Source organism: Boleophthalmus pectinirostris, unplaced genomic scaffold, assembly GCF_026225935.1.
Source record: "Boleophthalmus pectinirostris isolate CB_2022bp ecotype Guang Dong unplaced genomic scaffold, ASM2622593v1 HiC_scaffold_10, whole genome shotgun sequence".
Lineage (NCBI taxonomy): Eukaryota > Metazoa > Chordata > Actinopteri > Gobiiformes > Gobiidae > Boleophthalmus > Boleophthalmus pectinirostris.
Genome location: NW_026570971.1, coordinates 31,177,031 through 31,197,478, shown reverse-complemented (window position 1 = coordinate 31,197,478; position 20,448 = coordinate 31,177,031). Strand labels below are relative to the sequence as shown.

Sequence of the window (20,448 nt, the reverse complement as noted above, 5' to 3'; positions counted from 1 at the left end):
AAGCAGCAGAAAGAAAGTTTGGAGTGAGCGAGAAACTTGTGGGGACTGTCAGAAAGTGGGGATGGAGAACACAGCTTCATGGCAACTGGGAGGGTGTGCCATGCAACTTTCCTGGAAGTCACTGGATAACAAAGTCTAGACTTCAGTGACAACCGAAGTTGCGTGGAGTTGCTCATAAGTGACACAGAGGATGAAGGATTCAATGGATTCAGTGATTTGGAGTGAGATGGAGAGTTTGGTAAACTTATGTTCTGTTGTTGGTTCCTGGTCTCTGATTTTATAAAATACATTTCCCCCATATATTGCAACTTATAATCCGGTACAATTTATATGTTTTTTTCTTCATTAGGCATTTTTTGGCTGGTGTGACTTACACTTCGAAGCGACTTATAGTCTGAAAAATACAGTATTCTTCTGAGACAGGTCTTTAATCCTGCAAACAACAGTAGACAGTAGAGTCACTGAAGGGCAGGGCTCATGTAACTGTGGATGATTCACTGTTTCTGAAGGAAATGTCCAAACTTTTCACTTGTTGACGCACAAACTTATTGAACTTTATTGAATTTTCTTCACCTCAATACATATCATATATTTTATATGTTTCCAGCAGTAGAACACACTTAGGGAAGTTATTGCACTGCCTGGAATGTTCCACAGTATACTTCAATCTATAGATTAGTATACATTTAACTATGGAGACAAGCTGGTAACACCACCAGGCAATGTGTTTGAACAATTCATGAGTTTCATCTTATTGTTTTATGCAACGTTTTGAGGACTTTTCCCATTCAAAAGATGTATAGAAGAATATTTTATTTTGAAATGTTAATCTCAATCATTCTGTAATCCATGGACAAATATACCTGTAATTGAATAATTTCAAAATGGGTAAGTTAAAGGTCCCATATTATGACTTTTAAGAGCTTTAAGTCATTTCAGAATGTTATCATCTCCTCAAAAACAGACCTGGAGATGTGTTTTGTTTCATTCACACATGTTTGAGTAACACTTTATTATAAGTCTGTTTACATCTCCAAAGCTCAAAATGATCTATTCCTCATTTTTAAGTTAACAGCTCACTTTTATTTTTAGTTCAGTGAATGAAACAAAACACAACTCCAGGTGTGTTTGTGATGAGGAAATAACATTATAACATAGATCAGAAAATGGCGTAACATTGGCCCTTTAAAAGTAGGTCTTGTCTTGTTGTCCTTTACACACTAAACCTGAGCAGCTCAGTGTTGTGACTCAGTTTGCGTCACTTCCTCCACAGATGTGCCCAGGGACGTTCTGACATTCCCCCGCTCTGAAGTCACATTTTGTGGACAGCTCAGAGGAACACTGCCCTGCTTTTCCTGGAGCTCCATGTCCTTCATTTGCCCTCCTCTACTTTTACACATAGAATAATAAACACTAACCTGGTTTTATTTTAGGACATTGTGTATCTGAAATGAAAACATTCCCTCCAAACATGACTAATCCAAAAACTGTAAATTGTAACTTCTGTTCAACATTAACAACTATTTATTTAAGACAATATACGAGCTGTATTTACTTTGTTGGCATGTTTCAGCTGCGAGCTCCAATCCATCTCCAGAACTGTCACACAGTTCCTCCTCCTAAATTGTTAAACAAACATGAATATTATGTAACATTATCAGCAGGTCTTGTCTAGTCCACAGTGTGCAGAGATGTCATGGAGTCATCTTGGTCATCAAATCCTGCACACTGTATCTTTTCTTATTTTGTCAAATATTGCAAAACATGCCCCACAATATCTGATTCTATTAGGGCCTGATTTGAAAAGGAACATTTTATTGTGTTTTTCCCAAAACTTTTGCGATTAATGTTTTCAACTCTGAATGTGTTGAATATTTGCATGTGCGATTTATTAGAGACCATTCAAAGTGCAATGTTTTGTTTCACTTGTGTTAAATCTTGCAGCTTAATAATGTACAAATATATCACAAAATCACACTTTGAGTTGTTGCAGTTATCAAATCACAAAGGCAGCAGTTATTAACAATAAAATGCCCTCTGCAAATAGCAAAATAACCTGCCTTTTTATAGAACTTTGAAGTTGTGTTGCACTTGAAGTTTAAACTTGCAAACATGTTCTGAAATACTGTACATAGGCTCCTTGTGTTTATCAGTTCATATTTCAGTCTTCTCTCAAATATTAATGCTTCTCAGAGTGGTATTATTATTGGGATATATGTTTAAAAAAAGTAGGATTCTGCCAGAAAAATCGCAATTTCAATTACATTTTCTACTAAAATTGCACCACATCAATTTCTCCCTAATCTATATCTCCCTTTTGTCCTGTTGTGTTCTCCAGGAGCAGCTCTGATCCCTGGTCCTGATGCCCTCCCCCCAGCCCCCCGTCGTACCTGTGCCCAGAGGAGCAGACTCTGTCCTGGGCTGTAGCTGAGCCGCAGGCCCCTGGAGGAGGAGGAGGAGGAGGAAGATTCTCTGAGGCTGTGTCACTCAAACATGAACAAACTGAGCTTCCATAATAACAAAACCATGCAGGACCGCCGCTGTGTTTGTGTCTTTTTGCCCAACGACGATACTCTCAACGTCATCGTCAATGTGAGTGACTGCTTCCTGTTTGAGAACTTTTCATCATTCTTAAGACATCATATTTCGTTTTACATAGTTACTTGCTCGGCCTAGGTCACAATAATATATTTTGAAGCATGATGTATTTATTGCTACAGAGAAATATTGAAATAAAGGATAATTTTTTAAACTACTTTATGCCACTGACACTACAAATAAAGTGAGCTGCAACAAAGAAATACCAAAATGAAAAAAAACAAGAACAACTTCAGACAGATTAGTGCCCCAATTTGCATCACTCCTTCAGGAAATACTGATGGCATCAGCTGCATTCATAGGAAATAAATTAAAGCCTTAAGATTAACATGAGAAGTTTGTGGAGCGAGTCTCTGACAAATAACAAGCTTCAACATTCGTGGATCATAATTTTGATATTTTCTTTCAAAAACAGTAAATTGTCCATAGAGTTACAGACCTGCGCCCTCCATCTGAAACTATGACGTCTCTGTGAAAGCATCTGATGTGACCAGAGCGTCTGAAAACAGCACAGTTTAATCTGAGGTCATTAAAAGCACAAAGAGAGCATTGTTCTTCCTGTTATTACTGTCTGTTTGAACGGTCGACAAAGTGTGGTCGGTACATGACCACTGTACTTTAGATGGTAGAGATGTCGTTTTACGAGATTGATGGTTCTGACCAGTGCATACTGTTGTTTTGTTCTCTCGGGCAATACTCCTCGCTTGACTTGTTGTCTCATTGTGCTGTGTGAGTCAGCAGCACCTTGAGAACCTGGTCAATGTGTAACTTATTATAAACATCTCGATTTAACACCATGAGCCTAAATAATATTGTGGTTTCACTACACATATAATTGAGAAAATCATTTAAACTGAACTTTTCTGTCTTTAAAAATATATATATATAATAAAAGCATTAGAGATCGACTGATAAGGCTTTTTTCATGGCCAATGTAGACACATGAGCAGCCGATAAGATCTGCCTGTAACTTTGGGCCATTTTGTAAGCAGATTTTGATTATTTTCCCCAAATTATGTAATTAAAATGTGAATTTGAATTTATTTGTTTTGGAGGATAAGCCCCTTGAGATGTCTCGCCACGTTTTCAAGGGGGTCTTCATAGTTCCAACAACAAAAGAAAGATACAGTAGGGCAGACAGTAGGTTACATACATTCAAATAAACATCAAAACAACAAAATCAACACAACCACACACACTTACACACACACACACACACTCACACTTGACTGTTAGACACATAATAAATCGAATTTGAACAAAAAACTAAGACAGAGTTCAAAGATAATCACAAAATACAACAAGATGAACAACAAAATGATCAAAAACAATGACATGGGTTATATAAATATTGAACCAGAGCATTTTTAAATGAAAGGACAGAAGTTAATGCATGAATCGATGAGAGAAGATTGCCCCAGTCAGAGGGAGCTTTATCTTTAAATTATTAGTGTTTTTCTATTATTTTTTTTTAACTCTTGGGACAGTAAAAAATACCTGATCTGCGTGATGTGAAAATGTACGACAAACTCCTCCAAACCTTTTAAAGAGAAGTCAAAGTTTTGCGCATGTATCTCTTTGCATATGTGTTAAAATAAAGATTTGTATGTATTCTTTAAGCAGCAGGTAGCCAACACTAAAAAGCTAAAGAGTGCAAATATTGACACTCTCATTTGGATTGTTTAATTGCTATGCCAACAGACGATCACTGCCAAAGCTTGCAATAGACAATAGACATTTGAACTCATATTCTAAACCATCTCTTTACATTTTCACCTTGTGCTTTAATTGTTTACTTGTTAATTATTCCCATTCTATTCACTTCTAAATGAACCTTGGTGTTGTTTTGTGTTCCAGGTGAAAACGTTGTGTCAGGAGCTGTTGGTTCAGGTGTGTGACCTCCTGCGGCTCAAGGACTGTCACCTGTTTGGGCTCAGTGTGATTCAGAGTGAGTCATCCCTTCACACAAACCATTTCTGATCCTGTTCGTCCACTCGTCACACTCGTCTTCACTTTTTATTTAACGCCACATTGTTCTCTCCGTCTGGAACATCCTGAAAAACCGGAAATCTGGGCACATATTACGCTTTTTTTCTCATCCATAACTCCGAAACAGAACTGGAGTTGTGTTTTGTTTCATTCACACATGTTTAACACACAAACCCTGCATATTTAAGATGAGTTCTTCTCTCAAACTGAAAATACTCTGTTCCAACTTGTGATGTCATGTACAGGAAGTGCTCCACTGTGTTTATAAAGTCCATACACCTGCACTAGACTCCTTTGGATCATTTCAACCCTGGAATCTCTATGAACTAAAGGGAAAAGCTGTGAACCCTAAAACTACATGACATCAGCAGGTGGAACAGAGCATTTTGAGCTTTGTAAACAGACTGTCTGTTTTTGAGGAGGTAACAACATTCTAACAAACTCACAAGAATTTTGCATAACCTGGGATCTTGGGCTGGACAACATAAGAAAAAGATGCAATATTCACTAACGCCATTTTGTATTGTAGTAATATTTCTACTATATTTTGATAAGTTAAGTGTAATTAAAACAAAAATAGTAAATAAAAAAAAATCTTTAAACTGATTAAGAAAGTATAAGATAAATTCAAATGCGTATTATGTAAATGTATGCATTATTCTCTGATGCTGATTATTGCATTGGCCAATATTGTGATTTCAGTACATATTTGTAAGAGCATCTGATTATTTTTACCTCCACAAAACATTGAGGAATGTCTGTAAATTATAGGGCTGACCAATTTCGGAAAGTATTTCAAGTCAGATACCGCAAAACATGCCCCACACTACAAAAACTTTAAAGCCAAAATTGAGTTCACAGTGCAAATTATAATCTAATGTATGGGATGTAACGATATCCAAATCCCTCGATACGATATTTTCACGATTCAGTATTTTCTGCGATGTTTTGTGGAGACTAACTAAATTGTGAATCTGCTTTTTCCTTTTAAAATGCCTTGACAGTCCTTTGGTTCTGTCATAACCCAAAGAACTAAGATTTAAAAGTGTTTAATAACATGTTGTCTGTGCTGAAATGGAGCAAAGGATCATGGTCTATGTAGTTCTCTGCTTTTTTAGCTGATGCTGCACCATAACTATTAATTCAAGCTAAGAGACTTATAAAATTTTATATAATGTGATGGCCTACGATATTATTGTGACACTTTTAACTATATGATATCACGATATTTTGATTATTGAGACATCTACTTAGGAACACCTGGCTGCCTTTATGGAAATGTTGCTTTGCCTGGAATGTTCCACAGTATCAAACTTTTATTCAATTACTGGTGTTCTGATTTTGCTCAAAAATACCTAGAGAAACAAGTACTGTGAGGTGTGTTGCCTCTCCACAGATCTGACTTTTGTCTCTGCTTTGTGTTTTCACCTGCTTGTCTCTATGGAGATGGACAACTTTAATGCCATCTTGTTCAACTTGTCTGTTATCTGTCTTCTATCAGAAAAGTTACACAGTTCACTTTAAAGCTAGAGTATGCAACATTTTAGGCAGAAACTGAATTAAGAGTTGTCAGTTTTTTTCCATTTTAGTTGTATTTACTGAAAACTTGGTAAAATACTATACCTTAAAGTTTAAAATATACTTGTAAATTTCCAAATATGCACTTCAAGTTGTAGAACATATAGCTTATTACTGAAACCTTTAAAACCTAGTCCAGGAATCTCTTAAAAATACCAGTTTGCTCTTCACAGTAGTATAATTTCCTACAACAGAGTGGTCCTTGAATGCAGCGGCTCTCACCTGTGTGTCGGGGCTGTTCCCAGGGCCTCTCACAGTCTCCCTTTGTCCAGCGCGTCCAAACATGTTTTTACTACGTTCTTTACTCCTTTTCTCGCTTTTACGTGCGCTCTGAGTCACCAGGTCTGACCCAGTGGGAGCGGGGACAGCTAGAGACCTCTGTTTTTAGAGATTTAAGTTTCAGTAAATAAAACAGTGCATTTTGGAGGGAAGGTTTGAATAGATATAGAGTGTTAAGACGGTTTATTGTGAAGATAAGAATCATCAAAACATGTTGGAATCAGTAAATATAAATGTGGAAATTGTTATGTATATGTGGGAGAGAAATGGAGAGAGTGGGTAAAAGAGAGGAAAATGAAGAGGAGAAAGAGTCGGAGGGAGGGAGAGAGGGAGAGAGGGTCAGTGCTGTGGTCAGTCCCACAGGAGACACTGCGGCTGAACTGTCACATTCCTGGAGTGTTTTTGTGAACAGTGTGAAATCCCCAAGACAAACAAGGGCCACCCACCACCCACTACCGCCCTGTGTCACCCACTCATCCCCCACCCAACAACCACCACCCACTACCGCTCTGTGTCACCCACTCATCCCCCACCCAACAACCACCACCCACTACCGCTCTGTGTCACCCACTCATCCCCCACCCAACAACCCACTACCTCTCTGTGTCACCCACTCATCCCCACCCAACAACCACCACCCACTACCTCTCTGTGTCACCCACTCATCCCCACCCAACAACCACCACCCACTACCGCTCTGTGTCACCCACTCATTCCCCACCCAACAACCAGCACCCACCCAACCAGCACCCACCACCCTCTGCATGCACCTACTACTATTCTGTGTCACCCACTCATCCCCACCCAACAACCAGCACCCACCACCCTCTGCATGCACCTACTACTATTCTGTGTCACCCACTCATCCCCCACCCAACAACCAGCACCCACCACCCTCTGCACCCACCTACTACTGTCCTGTGTCACCCACTCATCCACCCCAACAACCAGCACCCACCACCCTCTGCATGGACCTACCACTGTCCTGTGTCACCCACTCATCCCCCCAACAACAACCACCACCCACTAACCTCTCTGTGTCACCAACTCATCCCCCACCCAACAACCAGCACCCACCACCCTCTGCACCCACCTACTACTGTCCTGTGTCACCCACTCATCCCCCACCCAACAACCAGCACCCACCACCCTCTGCATGCACCTACTACTATTCTGTGTCACCCACTCATCCCCCCCAACAACCAGCACCCACCACCCTCTGCACCCACCTACTACTGTCCTGTGTCACCCACTCACCCTCCACCCAACCAGCACCCACCCAGCACCCACCAAACCTTCCTCTTCCCCCACCTACCATTGTCCTGTGTTATCAAATCAACCCCACCCAACAACCAGCACCCACTACCCTCTGCGCGCACCTACTACTGTTCTGTGTCACCCACTCCCCCTTTACTGAACCAGCACCTACCAAACCGTCCTCTTCCCGCTCCCAACACTGTTTTGTGTCACCCACTCATCCCCCACGCGATAACCAGCACCCACCACCCAGGACCCCTCTGCCTCCACGCACCACTGCACCATGTCACCCAAACAGCACCCTCCGCCCGCACCCACTACCGCTCCGTGTCACCCAGTCGTGCATGTTTGAGCAATCTTTAATGGCTTATTTTCAAGACACCATATTGCAGGTCAAACAACTCTACCCACCTCTGCACCCGCCCACCCACCCCCACCCGCTGCCCCCTTCCCTCTCACCCAGCCAAAGCACTATAAACACCAGTAATCACCAGAGAATGGGATTTGAAAAGCTAACAGCAGATCTTCCATTGTCTTGGTGAGTTCCCAAACAAAGCTGGAATGATCCGTTCTGGAAAAGTAGCTGACTCCATAAGTCGGACTTGTTTGGTTGAGTCAGGATTACTTCAGTGTTGTTTTGTTCCATAGGAGAGGTTTACTTTGGGTTTTCACTGTGGGAACTTAAACGGCAGCTGAGTCTGGTCCAGAACAGCCTCAGGTGGAGTTATTATTTCAGTCTCTGTACTTGTTCTTCTGCAAAATCTAGTGGGGAATCTAAAACGAATGCAAAGTCACAAAGAATTACAAACAAAAAAATAATAGAAACAGTGAAACTTGAATACTTAAAGGGCTCATATTGTGCTATTTTCTGATCTATGTTATCAGAAGTTGTGTTTTGTTTCATTTACACATGTTTAACACACTTGCATATTTAGGCTGAGTTCTTCCCTCAAAATGAAATCCTTGTGATGTCATGTGGTAATACAGAAAGTGCTCCACTGTGTTTTTAAACTCCATACATCTACTAGAATCATTTGATGATCTCAGCCCAGGATTTGCCAGTCTCTACTAAACTAAAGGTAAAAGGAGCTGTTAACTTGAAAACTGCAACTTCATGACATCACAACGTAGAACAGAGCATTTTGAGCTTTGGAGACATGGACAGACTAATAATAAAGTGTTACTCAAACATATGTGAATGAAACAAAACACGACTACAATTATGTTTTTGATATGGTGACAAAATTATAACATGGTGTAGTGCCTTTAGCATACATATTTACATACATAATTCACCACTAACTGGAGACATATTAATTACATGTTTACCTATGTTCAGTGTTTAGTTTTTAGGTTTGTGCTCTATATGCAGTATAGTCGCGGTCCCTTTAAGACCTGTTGACGTTTGAGGCACGCTGTTCTGTTTACCGTTACTGTTTATTAGCCCTTTCTTGAGAGTTGTGAGTGCAGTTAATAAAGCCACACGCGATTTTTTGTGTCTAAAATGTGAGAAGTTGTCGGCTCCTTTTTACTACGCATAACTTCCACACTGGTGACCCCGACGTTTGTTTGCTGGACGTATCCAGATCAACATGACCGCGAACGCAGTGTCCCTGAAACTCCCCGAATTCTGGGAATCGTGGGCTTCAGCGTGGTTCGCGTAGACTGAGGCACAATTCACTCTGCGGGAGATCACCGCCGATGACACTAAATACTACTACGTGGGGTCTGCCCTCGGGAGCTCTACAGCATCAAGAGTTGTGAGCCTTCTTACACGCCCCCCTACAACGGGGAAATATAATGCACTGAAGGCTCATAACTTGAAAACTGCAACTTCATGACATCACAACGTAGAACAGAGCATTTTGCGCTTTGGAGACATGGACAGACTAATAATAAAGTGTTACTCAAACATGTGTGAATGAAACAAAACACGACTCCAATTATGTTTTTGATATGGTGACAAAATTATAACATGGTTTAAAGAGTCAGTTTTGTGTAATATAGGACCTTTAAAGGTGCACTGTGTAACTTTTCTGGTGTATGGTCTGCCACGTCTCTATGGAGATTTTATTGCTTTGCTTGAAATCAGAAAAGTTTGAATTGCCAGTTTATGCAATTATAAATTATGGTTTAGCAGTTTAAATTTAAACACATCCAGAAGAACTGACAAAAAGACTGACATCTGAACTGACAAACTAATAAAAGAATCACATTTCAGGACATGTTTGTACAAATATTAACTACAGGCTTAACAGTTTTTATGCAGAATAAGACAGAAGATTTGCCATGCCCATTCAGAGTGTGATGAATCATGCAGCCCTGTCAGGTCACCATCTCTGACACCTTTACTACATAATTCTATTTTAGCTCGGTAAAAAAGAGACAATGATTCTGTTATGTTACAGTGCCTTAAGGATGAATACATTTTTCCACACATTTTTAACTCTTTTCTCTCCTCCACAGATAATGAACATGTTTACATGGAGCTGGACCAGAAACTCTCCAAGTACTGCCCCAAAGAATGGAAGAGGGAGGCCAGTAAGGTGAGACTGGGGCTACACCTTTTTAATGAGATGAGATCCATTAAATCAGTTCATCCATCAGTTCACTTGGAAAGCCAAAAATGTTCTTTAGTGGCACTTTAACAACATAAATATGGGTGCAGTCTTGATAAATTGGGCCAGTGAGGAATTTATAGCAGTATAAATGTATGGAAACTGGACTGAAGCTAAAACATTTTAAGTGTTGACGATGTTTAATGTTTTGTTTTGTTTTTAGGGCATTGACCAGTTTGGGCCTCCGATGATCATTCACTTCAGAGCTCAGTATTATGTAGAGAACGGGAGACTCATCAGGTTTGATTTAATATGTTTGTTTATTTATATTTACTGTCTTCAAATTTTGAAAATCAAGTATTTCATTGTTTCCAGGGGTCCAAAGTTATTCCTCACTTAAATTTATGCATTCTGAACATCCTAACTTTTTAATTAATTTTATTATGTGAGATTCAGAAAGTGCGAGCTTAGCATGCTAGTTGAAAGTTGTGGGAACAAACCCTTATCAACTCATTGCAGTAAATATTTAGGATGCACTGAATGCATAAAGTAAGTGGGAAATAACTTTGAACCACTGCAAAACATTTAAAATAAACTAGTTCTGTTATCCATGTTTTAAGACGCACAGCAATAATGATTTATTTATCATTCATGTTCCTTAAACTCCTCTCCTCCTCATCTCTCCTGTGGTAGTGACCGTGTGGCTCGGTATTATTATTACTGGCACCTGAGGAAGCAGGTGCTGTTGTCCCAGTGCATCCAGAGAGAGGAGGCGTACTTCCTGTTGGCCGCCTTCGCTCTTCAGGCTGATCTTGGAAACTTCAAACGAAACAAACACTTTGGGAAATACTTTGAGCCAGAGGCCTACTTTCCCCCGTGGGTGAGTACTGCATCTCCTCCTCTTCTCCTCCCCTCCTTCTCTCCTATAGATACAGGCTAATATAGAGAGTGTGGGTGGAACAGTGAGTTTAGATCTACTAGTATGGGGAAAATTGAAACTGTCCTTTCAGAGTGCACTGTGTGGAGTTTGCATGTTCTCCGTGTGTGTGTGGGTTTCCATTGGGTACTCTGGTTTCCTCCATCAACCCAAAACATGCACCGTAGTTACAGTCCTCCAGCTGAGGTAGTCCTGACCAAGACGAGCAGCAAGATCACAGAGAAGCAAATTGACTGTTACGAGCTTTTGATGAGGACTGCAACTAATAATTATTTTATTACTTGACTGATCGATGATACATTTTTTGATTAATCCACTCAAATTTGCCAACTGTAATCTCTACTGTGTGTGGAGAAATTATCAACCAAATTTAGGCTGAAATGGGGTGACTGAAACTTGAAGGATCTTATTGATGATAATGGCAAATTCTTTTCTTTGTTTTATAAACTTTTTGTGTATAGCAATATAAACTCTAAAACACACACGACACAGATGCAATGCAAGTGTAATCAAAATATGACTACAATTATTTTTTATCGATTTTTTGTTTGATTCATGCATGTTTAAGTCATTTTTATTGTCCTGAATTTGAGACGCCATTTCTCTGAATTTCCCCCTTCTCACTTCCAACTTAAGCACGCCCTCTATAGTGTATTTTCTATAGTGTACTTCTCTGTAAAGAGTCATACAGGTAGGATTCTGCAGTGTTGAGTAGTCTTTTTAGCACAAATAAAATCTATCTATCCACTTATCTATCTCACAGGTGTCAAACATACGGCCCGGGGGCCAGATCCGGCCCTCCAAGACCTTTAATCTGGCCCTTGACTGATTTTCTACTAAAATATTTTTATTATATTTTCTATTAAAATATTGGTAATTTTCTGTGGTGTTTATCACAGCAGCGTCTCCAGTGTCTCTGTGCATGGCCCCTCCCACCAGAGCAGCACAAATGAAGACTTGTCTCTTTCCAAACGCTCTTAAAGGACGATCGTTTTGACTGTTGACCGTGACACCCTCATCAACAAAATGTCAAAAATGAGAAAAGTGGACACAGAGTGCAGGATTTTCCAAGAAAAATTTACTTATTCCTATTTGCACACAAATTCATGTTAAAACATTGTGTTGAAATTGCATTTTTCTTAAAGTTTCAGTTTTTTCATAATATTATAATAGTAAAAGAAAGAGTTCATGAATTAAAAAAGATTTCTGTAATAGATTTGCGTTTCTCTGTACAAATATTTGAACTTATTGATATTTTTGGGGTTTATATGCCATGAGTTTTCTGATCCGGCCCCTTTGGGATCAAAATAGGTTTGATACGGCCCCAGGACCAAAATGAGTTTGACACCCCTGATCTATTTTATCTTTTATTGTGACAAAACATAGACACCACTTCCTTACATGGACGAACACTGAGCTAGTGTTGACGTGACCCTGAAATGCCTCTCTGTGTTTAAAGCTGTTTATTTTTAGTATTTTCCGCCTCAGTTTGTCAGACAGTCCCCGGCCTCCTTCATTCATCACCAGCACAGACTTGGGGATCATGAAATTGGGGCGTTGTATTTTAGTCTCTCGAAGTGGCACAGGATCGGTCAGACTGAAACGGAATCACAGTTTTAAGGTTAAAATCTCTTAAAAATGTGAAAATCAGAACTAGTTTGCAATGGTCCAAAGTTCTTCCTCACTTATGCATTCAGAGCATCCTAATTCGTCACCCTGATGAGTTTATAAACTCTTTTTACAACTTTTAAAGACCAGAGTGGAGTTTTCCTTCACGCTAAACCAAACAACAAATAGCAAACTAATGTGCACTTCCTGATTATCAAGAAATTGAAGGGAGTATTGCGCAAAATGTATTTCTTTGCGCTTTCTACCATGCTATAATGTTATTCCCTCATCAAAAACATGCCTGAAGAGGTTTTAGGTGAATGTTTGAGGAATTTAGTGATCTCTCCCAGGCCCTATCCTTTTCTCTTCATGGTTAACTGTAAGATTCTGTGCAGTGCTGATAAAATACATCTATTACTCAGGTAAATTTTGTTCAAATATAAAGTCTGCATTTGACCCAGCCTTCAGTGTCTCTGGGTCAAGCTGTCAGGAGCAGAGGACCCATCTCCAGATCTTGAGCTTGTCTTGGTCAGGTACTTTAACCCTTCCAGACCAACGGTATCGTATACAATACCTGGGAATATCTTTTATATAACCGTACAGAACTTTCCAACCATAAAAGATAGAAACTACTTTTTTTTCTCAAAAAGCTGACATTTGCTAGTCTGATTCATCAGCTGGTTTCACTTCGTAGAAACCGTCTGACCTCACAGCGTTAGGATTCATTCACTCGACAGTAGGCAGGTACTTTTTTCCTTTAACCAGTCGTTGCTATTTGGTCATGGCGTATGTAATGCGCCGCTAACAGGGCTAACTGGTGTATTAAGCTTTTCCCAAAACCCACAGGAAGAAGGGCAAAGTTGTCTTTCTCCTTGGTAAAAATTCACCAAACATTCTCTTTGTTCCGGCTTTAAATCCTCGATCTTGGGAATCGTTGCCAACACAGAATGTATGACTCTTCGCTGATTGGTTGGTGCCCCAACTCGCGCTTCCAGGGTTTTTGCGAACCATCTAGTATATTCCAATTCCTGACCTAGTCACTGGAGAGAAATGAAATTGAGTGGAGGCACTAGGTGGCGCCAGCCTGCAGCTTTCCAGCTTTCCAAGCATATTTCTGACATAAAACGAATATCCAATAGGAACTTTGTTTTCTGCCAAACGCATGTGCTTCATTCATTTTGATTGGCCCAAACTTTGCCAAAGAGTGTAGTGAGTCAAAATGGTCGATGCTTTGTGCATCTGTGTTTGCAACAATTGACAAAGCTGCTCTAAGTGCACTTATTTCTCAAATAAATTGCAAAATAGGCATCCTCGTCAACATAAATGCACAGAGGCGATTGCACTTTTTTTTGTTTTAAGGCAATAAGGACATTTTTAGTTTACTTACAGACTTGGTATTTTGCACTTTTGTAGTTAATGCCCTAAATTAAGCATTTTTATGCCTAAAAAGTTGTTTATACATGTTTGCTGTGTGTTTTTTATGAAAGAGTGTGAATTTTTTTTTTTTGGTAGTACTGGTCCTATAACAGCCATATGACACAGCCATATGGACAAATGTACTAAAATTGTCTTTAGGTCTGGATGATTTGATTTATTGTGCATGTTTCAGTCCCAGGAAACAGATATAGATATACATTTTTGTCCCAAATGCCCACCTTTACTCCTGAAGCTGTTTGAAATGTGCACAGAGGCCAAGATTTATTTATTACATTTTTTATTTTGGAACACTTCTATATTCCTTCCGATGAATCCAACCGTTTACCACACATGGTCACATATCTGTAAAGACACTGTGTATAATCCTCTATGACACACGCTCCTCTTCACTCTGCTCTTCCTCTGATTATCCTCCACTCAAACAGGAGCTCAGGAAACTGTTTGAAGATCAGCTCTATTCCTTTTTTTTCTCTACTTCTATGTCTCTTTCTCTCTTTCTACATCTTTTTTATCTCTCTCCCCGTCTCTCACATTTCACTCTATCACCCCTTTTTCTCTCACTTCTCTTTCTCCCTCTCCTCGTCTCCATATCTCCATCCCTCTCTCTCTCTCTCTCTCTTTCTCTCCCCCTTTCAGCCCCCTCTCTCTTTCCCTCACCCCCTTGCTCCTGCTCCTCCTTCCTTCTCTCTCTTTCTCCCTCCCTTCCTTCCTCTCCTCCTCTTCTTAACCCTGCACATCTTGAGCAGCTTATATTTTCTCTGTGTGTAAATCCTCACACATGAAGCTGCTCTGTGCGTTTCCTCTTTGCAGCAGCTGCTTTTGGTTCAGTGTTTTCAGGTTGACTTCAGTTTGCCCTCCAGCTCTGAGCTCTGAGCTCCAAATCCACACCTGCTAATGCTAATGCTCGTGCTAACCTGAGGCTGAACTGTGTCAGCTGTGTAAATACAGGTGATGTCAGGCCTGAGAAATGCACCTCATACTGTATCCACAAGTTCTGAGTAATGCTTTGTCAAGCACTTGGAATTGGAGCTTGATTAATTGGTCAATTTGTCAAAATGTATAGATGAATTGGTCACCACCGACCTGGTGTCATTGTACGTTACATTTTAGAAGAACTCACCATATTTGTAATTAGAATAGGCTGACCAAACGTCCCTTATCCAGGACAGTCCCAGTTTTGAGCCTGTGTCCCCTGTCCCAGCAGATTTATCCAAAACCAGTGATTTGTCCCAGTTTTTTTACAAGACACGTCCCCGATGTCCCTATTTTTGACCAATTTGACACCTGCTAACAGTAAACAGAAGCAAACGTTATCATTTGTTTAGGTAAAATACAGAAAAGCTGCTTTAAAACAAGAAAAACACAAAAAACAACAAATGTTTGTCATGAATGAGCTGAGTGCATAAAAGGAGTGTGCAAAAATATCGTAATGTCGATATATCATATCATTTAATGTGATGATACAGTATCGATATCGTGGGCTGCTGTATCGATATATCACCAAGAGTATTTTTTGGTATATTTTACAAAATTATTTTGTTACAAAGTTGCAGTTTTGTTTCTTGTTCAGAGGAAGGAAACTCGTTTATGCAATATGTCTGACATTTTCACATTGACATTTTGAGGATTAAAATGGCTGTTTTTTATATTAACTTTGAACAAGAAGTTGTTTAACAAAAACTTTTAATATCACAGCCATGATTTGGCCTTTATTTTTTATTGAAATTTATAGAATTGATGTGAAATATATTGTATCAAATCGAAAGTGCACTGTATCGAGGTATGTATCGTATCGTGGCCTATGTATCGTATTGACAACTTTGATTTTACTTAATTACTTACTGTTCCACAATTTTTATTATTACCAACCACCCCAAATCAGGGGCATCTCAGTTTTGGATTTTGAAAATCTGGTCACCCTAACTTAGAATCCTGAACCACTGTGGCTTTTTTTTTTTTTGGCTAACTCTTTGTGAGCACATGATCTGACAGATCTGTTAACATTTAATGGTGAACAGGAGATGTTTTATCTGTAATCCGGAAGTCACTGTCAGACTGAAAATAACTTTGGGATGGCTGCCTTCATTTCAAAAACTTGACCAGATGACGACCTTTGAAAATTTCTACCAAATGCGAGGAAACCAAAATATATGAGACTGAGAATCAAATCTTCAGGGGAGTTGTGGCCCCTGAGGCGACGCTGCTGAACTGTTTTAGTGGAACCAGAGCATCTGGAGGAAACCTACACACACACAGGGAGAACATGCAAACTTAACCTTCTTGCTGTGAGGCTGTAGGCATGTTCTGCTGATCGATTAGTGGACTAAAAAGGAGACATGGCAAAAGCTCTCAAAACTATTATGCATCTCTGTGTGTGTGACCCAAACTGCCCTCACAAGACTACACCTGCAGTTCATGCAAAAACAACTATTTAAGCAGGAAAAAGCACAAAGTAAGAAATAATGTATGTATAAAGACATTACATCTGTGAATCATGAGCGTAATCTGCCAGACAAATACCCAAACATAACTTTTCTCTGGATAAGTCTCTCCTTCTTCTTCCTGCTGCTGTCCCATAGAAATCTTTGTAATCTAAATAAAGTCATCAGTCAACTAATACACATTTTAGATCGACGGAGACTCCATCGATTAATCGTCGAAACGCCTACAGCCCTAGAGGCGACGGTCCAACCCCTTCACCTGTGCACCTGCCAAAGCTTCTGTAGTTTTCTGCATTTGCCCTGGAGCTCTGAACTTTTATCACATTTTAGTATGAACCTGCTCTGCCAGTCTGAGCCCAGTGAACTGTACAAATGTATAACGTTTAACTGTGTGTGAATATGAGTGTTTAAGTGATAGAGAACTTCTGTGGTATAATAATATATGCCTTTAGGACTGAATTGTTATATAGTATTAAGTATTGCGATTACGTTTCGATTTGCAGTTAGCACTTTTGATGACCTTTCTCTGTCTCTGTGTTTATTTGACAGATATCTTCAGATCTATAATAATGTAAACATTTCTTCTCTGTGTGTGTGTTCAGGTGATAGAGAAGCGTGGCCGTGAGTACATCCTCCGACACATCCCTCTGATGCACAAAGACCAGTTTGCTCTCACCGCCTCCGAGGCTCATCTCAAATACATCAAAGAGTGCGCTCAGCTGGACGACGTCACCGTGCACTACTACAGACTCTACAAGGTCTGCACTCGGGTTTAGGTCGGGTTTATAGTCGTATTTGTGGTAGTTTTTACCATTGATGACTCACACATCGCATTCATACGCAGGCAAAATGGTTAAAGTGTCTTGCCTAAAGACACAACGCCTATACATACTGATCAGAGGGGGGTTTGAACCACTAACAATTTGGTTTTTAAACTATTTTCCCTACAGTCCAATCTAAACATTTTTAAAAGGTTATGATGAAAAACCTTTGAGATTTCTTCATTCATTTTCATCTATCATCCAGAGTTAAATCATGATTACTTTTATTACTGTATTTAAATAATAATATAATAAGTAATATATTTTTTTTAATTCTCACTGTTGCAATGCATTCAGAGCATCCTAATTCTTCACCCTGATGAGTTTATGAGAGCTTTTTACGACTTTCAGAGACCACAATGGAGGTTTGCCTTCACGGTAAAGCCAACAAAAAATAGCATACTAATGTGCACTTCCTGATTATCAAGAAATTGAAGGGAGTATTGCACAAAATGTATTTCTTTGTGCTTTCTACCATGCTATAATATTGTTCCCTCATCAGAAACATGCAGTGCTGATAAAATACATCTGTTACTCAGGCAAATTTTGTGCAAATATATGAGGAAAATTTCAGCATTTGATCCAGCCTTCACTGGGGCAACAAAAAAAAATCAAAAGTATATATATATATATATATATATATATATATATATATATATATATATATATATATATATTTATTTTTTTTTTTTTATTCTTACTGTTGTGTTTTTCAGGACAAAAAAGAAGTAGAAGCCTCTTTGACTTTAGGACTGACTTTACGTGGGATCCAAATATTTCAGGTACTATTATAAAAGTGTTAAATAAATGTAAATTTAAAGAGAAATTCTCAATGAGTTGCTAATTTTGATCAACTTTTCTTTTTCAGAACGTGGGCTCAGTGAGACAGCTTCTGTACGACTTCCCCTGGACCAATGTGGGGAAACTAGTTTTTGTGGTGAGTTTTTGTCATCCACAAAACATCTAAATTTGTGTACACTTTTGTCCAAGCTTAGTCCTGTTTTGATACTGGACTAGTCCTGATGTAGACTTGGTTTGGTCCTGTGTACTTCTGGTTTAGTCCTGGTTTTATTCATGTGGTGTGTGCAGAAGTGATCTCTGCCCAAATCTCCTGAACACCAACTAAACATCCTTTTCCTAATCATTATATCTTTCCTATTGACCAATCCAACTAGCTCCCTTCATTTTATTGTCCTTAAATCCTCTTAGGCTACGTCCACACAACAACACTCCTGGATTTTTTACTTTGCGGGTTGAAAAAAATTTGCATCCACACATATGCCGGATCAGCAAATATTCACGTCCACATGACAACGGAGCACTGAGTGAAAATGATGTAATACATCTGCCACACCTGTATGTGGCGCTGTTAACAATGATAATAATATTTAATAATGCAGATCTCATCACCATTAAACTTTAAGGTAATTTAGCCGAATTTAGATGTATCCCAGAAATATAGCCGTTTTGTTTAGCAAAAGTTAAACATAAGTCACAGAAAGAACTCATATATTCCACTGAGTCGTGTCCTTTAGTCCGACAAGCTGAACCACAGCAGTGCACAATAGTGAGCAGTTTTTTTTTTTTTTTTTTTTTTTAAGTTTATACAAATTAACCATGTGGTTTTAAGTTTCGTTTCTGTAAAACGTAAACAAATATGCACAACGCTGTGTGGACAGAGAAGACTTGCGGACACAGAAACGACGTGTTTGGATGCAGAGTTTCTGATACGGTGATACGCGGATTCATTTCAGTATAAACATAGTCTTTGTTATTAATCTGTGTGCATAATCTGTGGTGCGTGTTGTTAGCATTAGCGCTTGTCTCGGTTGCTGGGTGATGGGAGCGACTCCGCAGGCTTCACCTGTCACATTTCGGCAATGGTCTTGCTGTCTGCAGAGGATAGTTTGAGGGCTACAGCCTTCGCTGCATCGGAGGACCCTGGCGATGACGGGATCGTGACGTCATCGTTTTCCAAAAGCTGCAGTTTGCTTGTCCACACGAAAACGCAACGCCAGCCTTCTCAGATTTCCCCACTCTGGAACCCGTTCTCAAAAAACTCCATTTTCGCCCACCTGAAACGCCGGCTCCGTGTGGACGAAAAGCCAAAACGAATAAAAACGTCTCTGTTTTGACCAAAACAGTTGGTGTGGACGGCCCCTTAAATCCAGTATTTACTGTGGTTAGTTGCATTTTAACACCTGAAAGTTCTTCTCCACACTTCTGTTTTACCTTTCACTGGAACCAATCAGGAATCTTCAAATGCACAGATGTGAGCTATAGCCCCATGTGCTTTCCTCTACACTCAGTCACTGCAAGGAGGTCACTTTTAAAGCTGTAATATATTACACACTCTCCCCATTTAATCTGACTTTTTAAATATTTGTAAAACCTTTTCCCCAAAGTTTGCCCTGACTAGACAGTGGTTTCTCATCGTGGATTTTCTTGCGTGATTTGAAAGTTGAGTTTAATTCTAATTTTAGCCTTCGCAGCAGCGCCTGTCTGACCCGAGTTGTTCTTGTCTAAATGCTTCCTGTTTTCTTGGTCAGTTTTTGTGTTGGTTTTCGCTGGTGTCGTCTGGAGCATCGTGAGAGTGAAAGAGGGACTGCGAGGTTGTGGTTTAGGCTCTATTTTGGCCCCGTGTCCCGCCCTGGTTCAAAATAACAGGCTTCTCTGTGTGGTACTCCACCCTGAACTCACGTCATGCTAAACAAGGCCCATCACCACAAGCACAGAAGGGAGGAGAGCACTGCAAAACCCAAATATTTACCGTTAAAGCTGCACCGTGGAACTTTTCCGGTGGAGGAGATTGTTACTTTGCAGTGACATCATGCCGGGGGTGGTCTGCGTGTGTCTCTAAAGGTGGAATATTTAGGAGTTACCGTGGTGACGCAACGCACACATAAGCAAACACAGCCAGAAAAGTTTCAAGATTGTCTGAAAGC

General features: G+C 39.7%; 1 protein-coding gene across 2 annotated transcripts in view; it reads left to right on the top strand.

Annotated features, from left to right (window-relative positions):
* Positions 1-20,448, top strand: part of frmd6 (FERM domain containing 6) — a 76,274-nt gene that overhangs the window by 39,177 nt on the left and 16,649 nt on the right. For both annotated transcript variants that reach the window (XM_020916950.2, XM_020916949.2), the window contains exons 2-9: positions 2,339-2,592; positions 4,456-4,546; positions 10,168-10,247; positions 10,483-10,559; positions 10,953-11,139; positions 17,285-17,440; positions 18,220-18,285; positions 18,372-18,440. In XM_020916950.2, coding sequence (XP_020772609.1) covers positions 2,494-2,592; positions 4,456-4,546; positions 10,168-10,247; positions 10,483-10,559; positions 10,953-11,139; positions 17,285-17,440; positions 18,220-18,285; positions 18,372-18,440 — 825 coding nt within the window. In that variant the 5' untranslated portion in view covers positions 2,339-2,493. The remainder of the gene's footprint in view (positions 1-2,338; positions 2,593-4,455; positions 4,547-10,167; positions 10,248-10,482; positions 10,560-10,952; positions 11,140-17,284; positions 17,441-18,219; positions 18,286-18,371; positions 18,441-20,448) is intronic.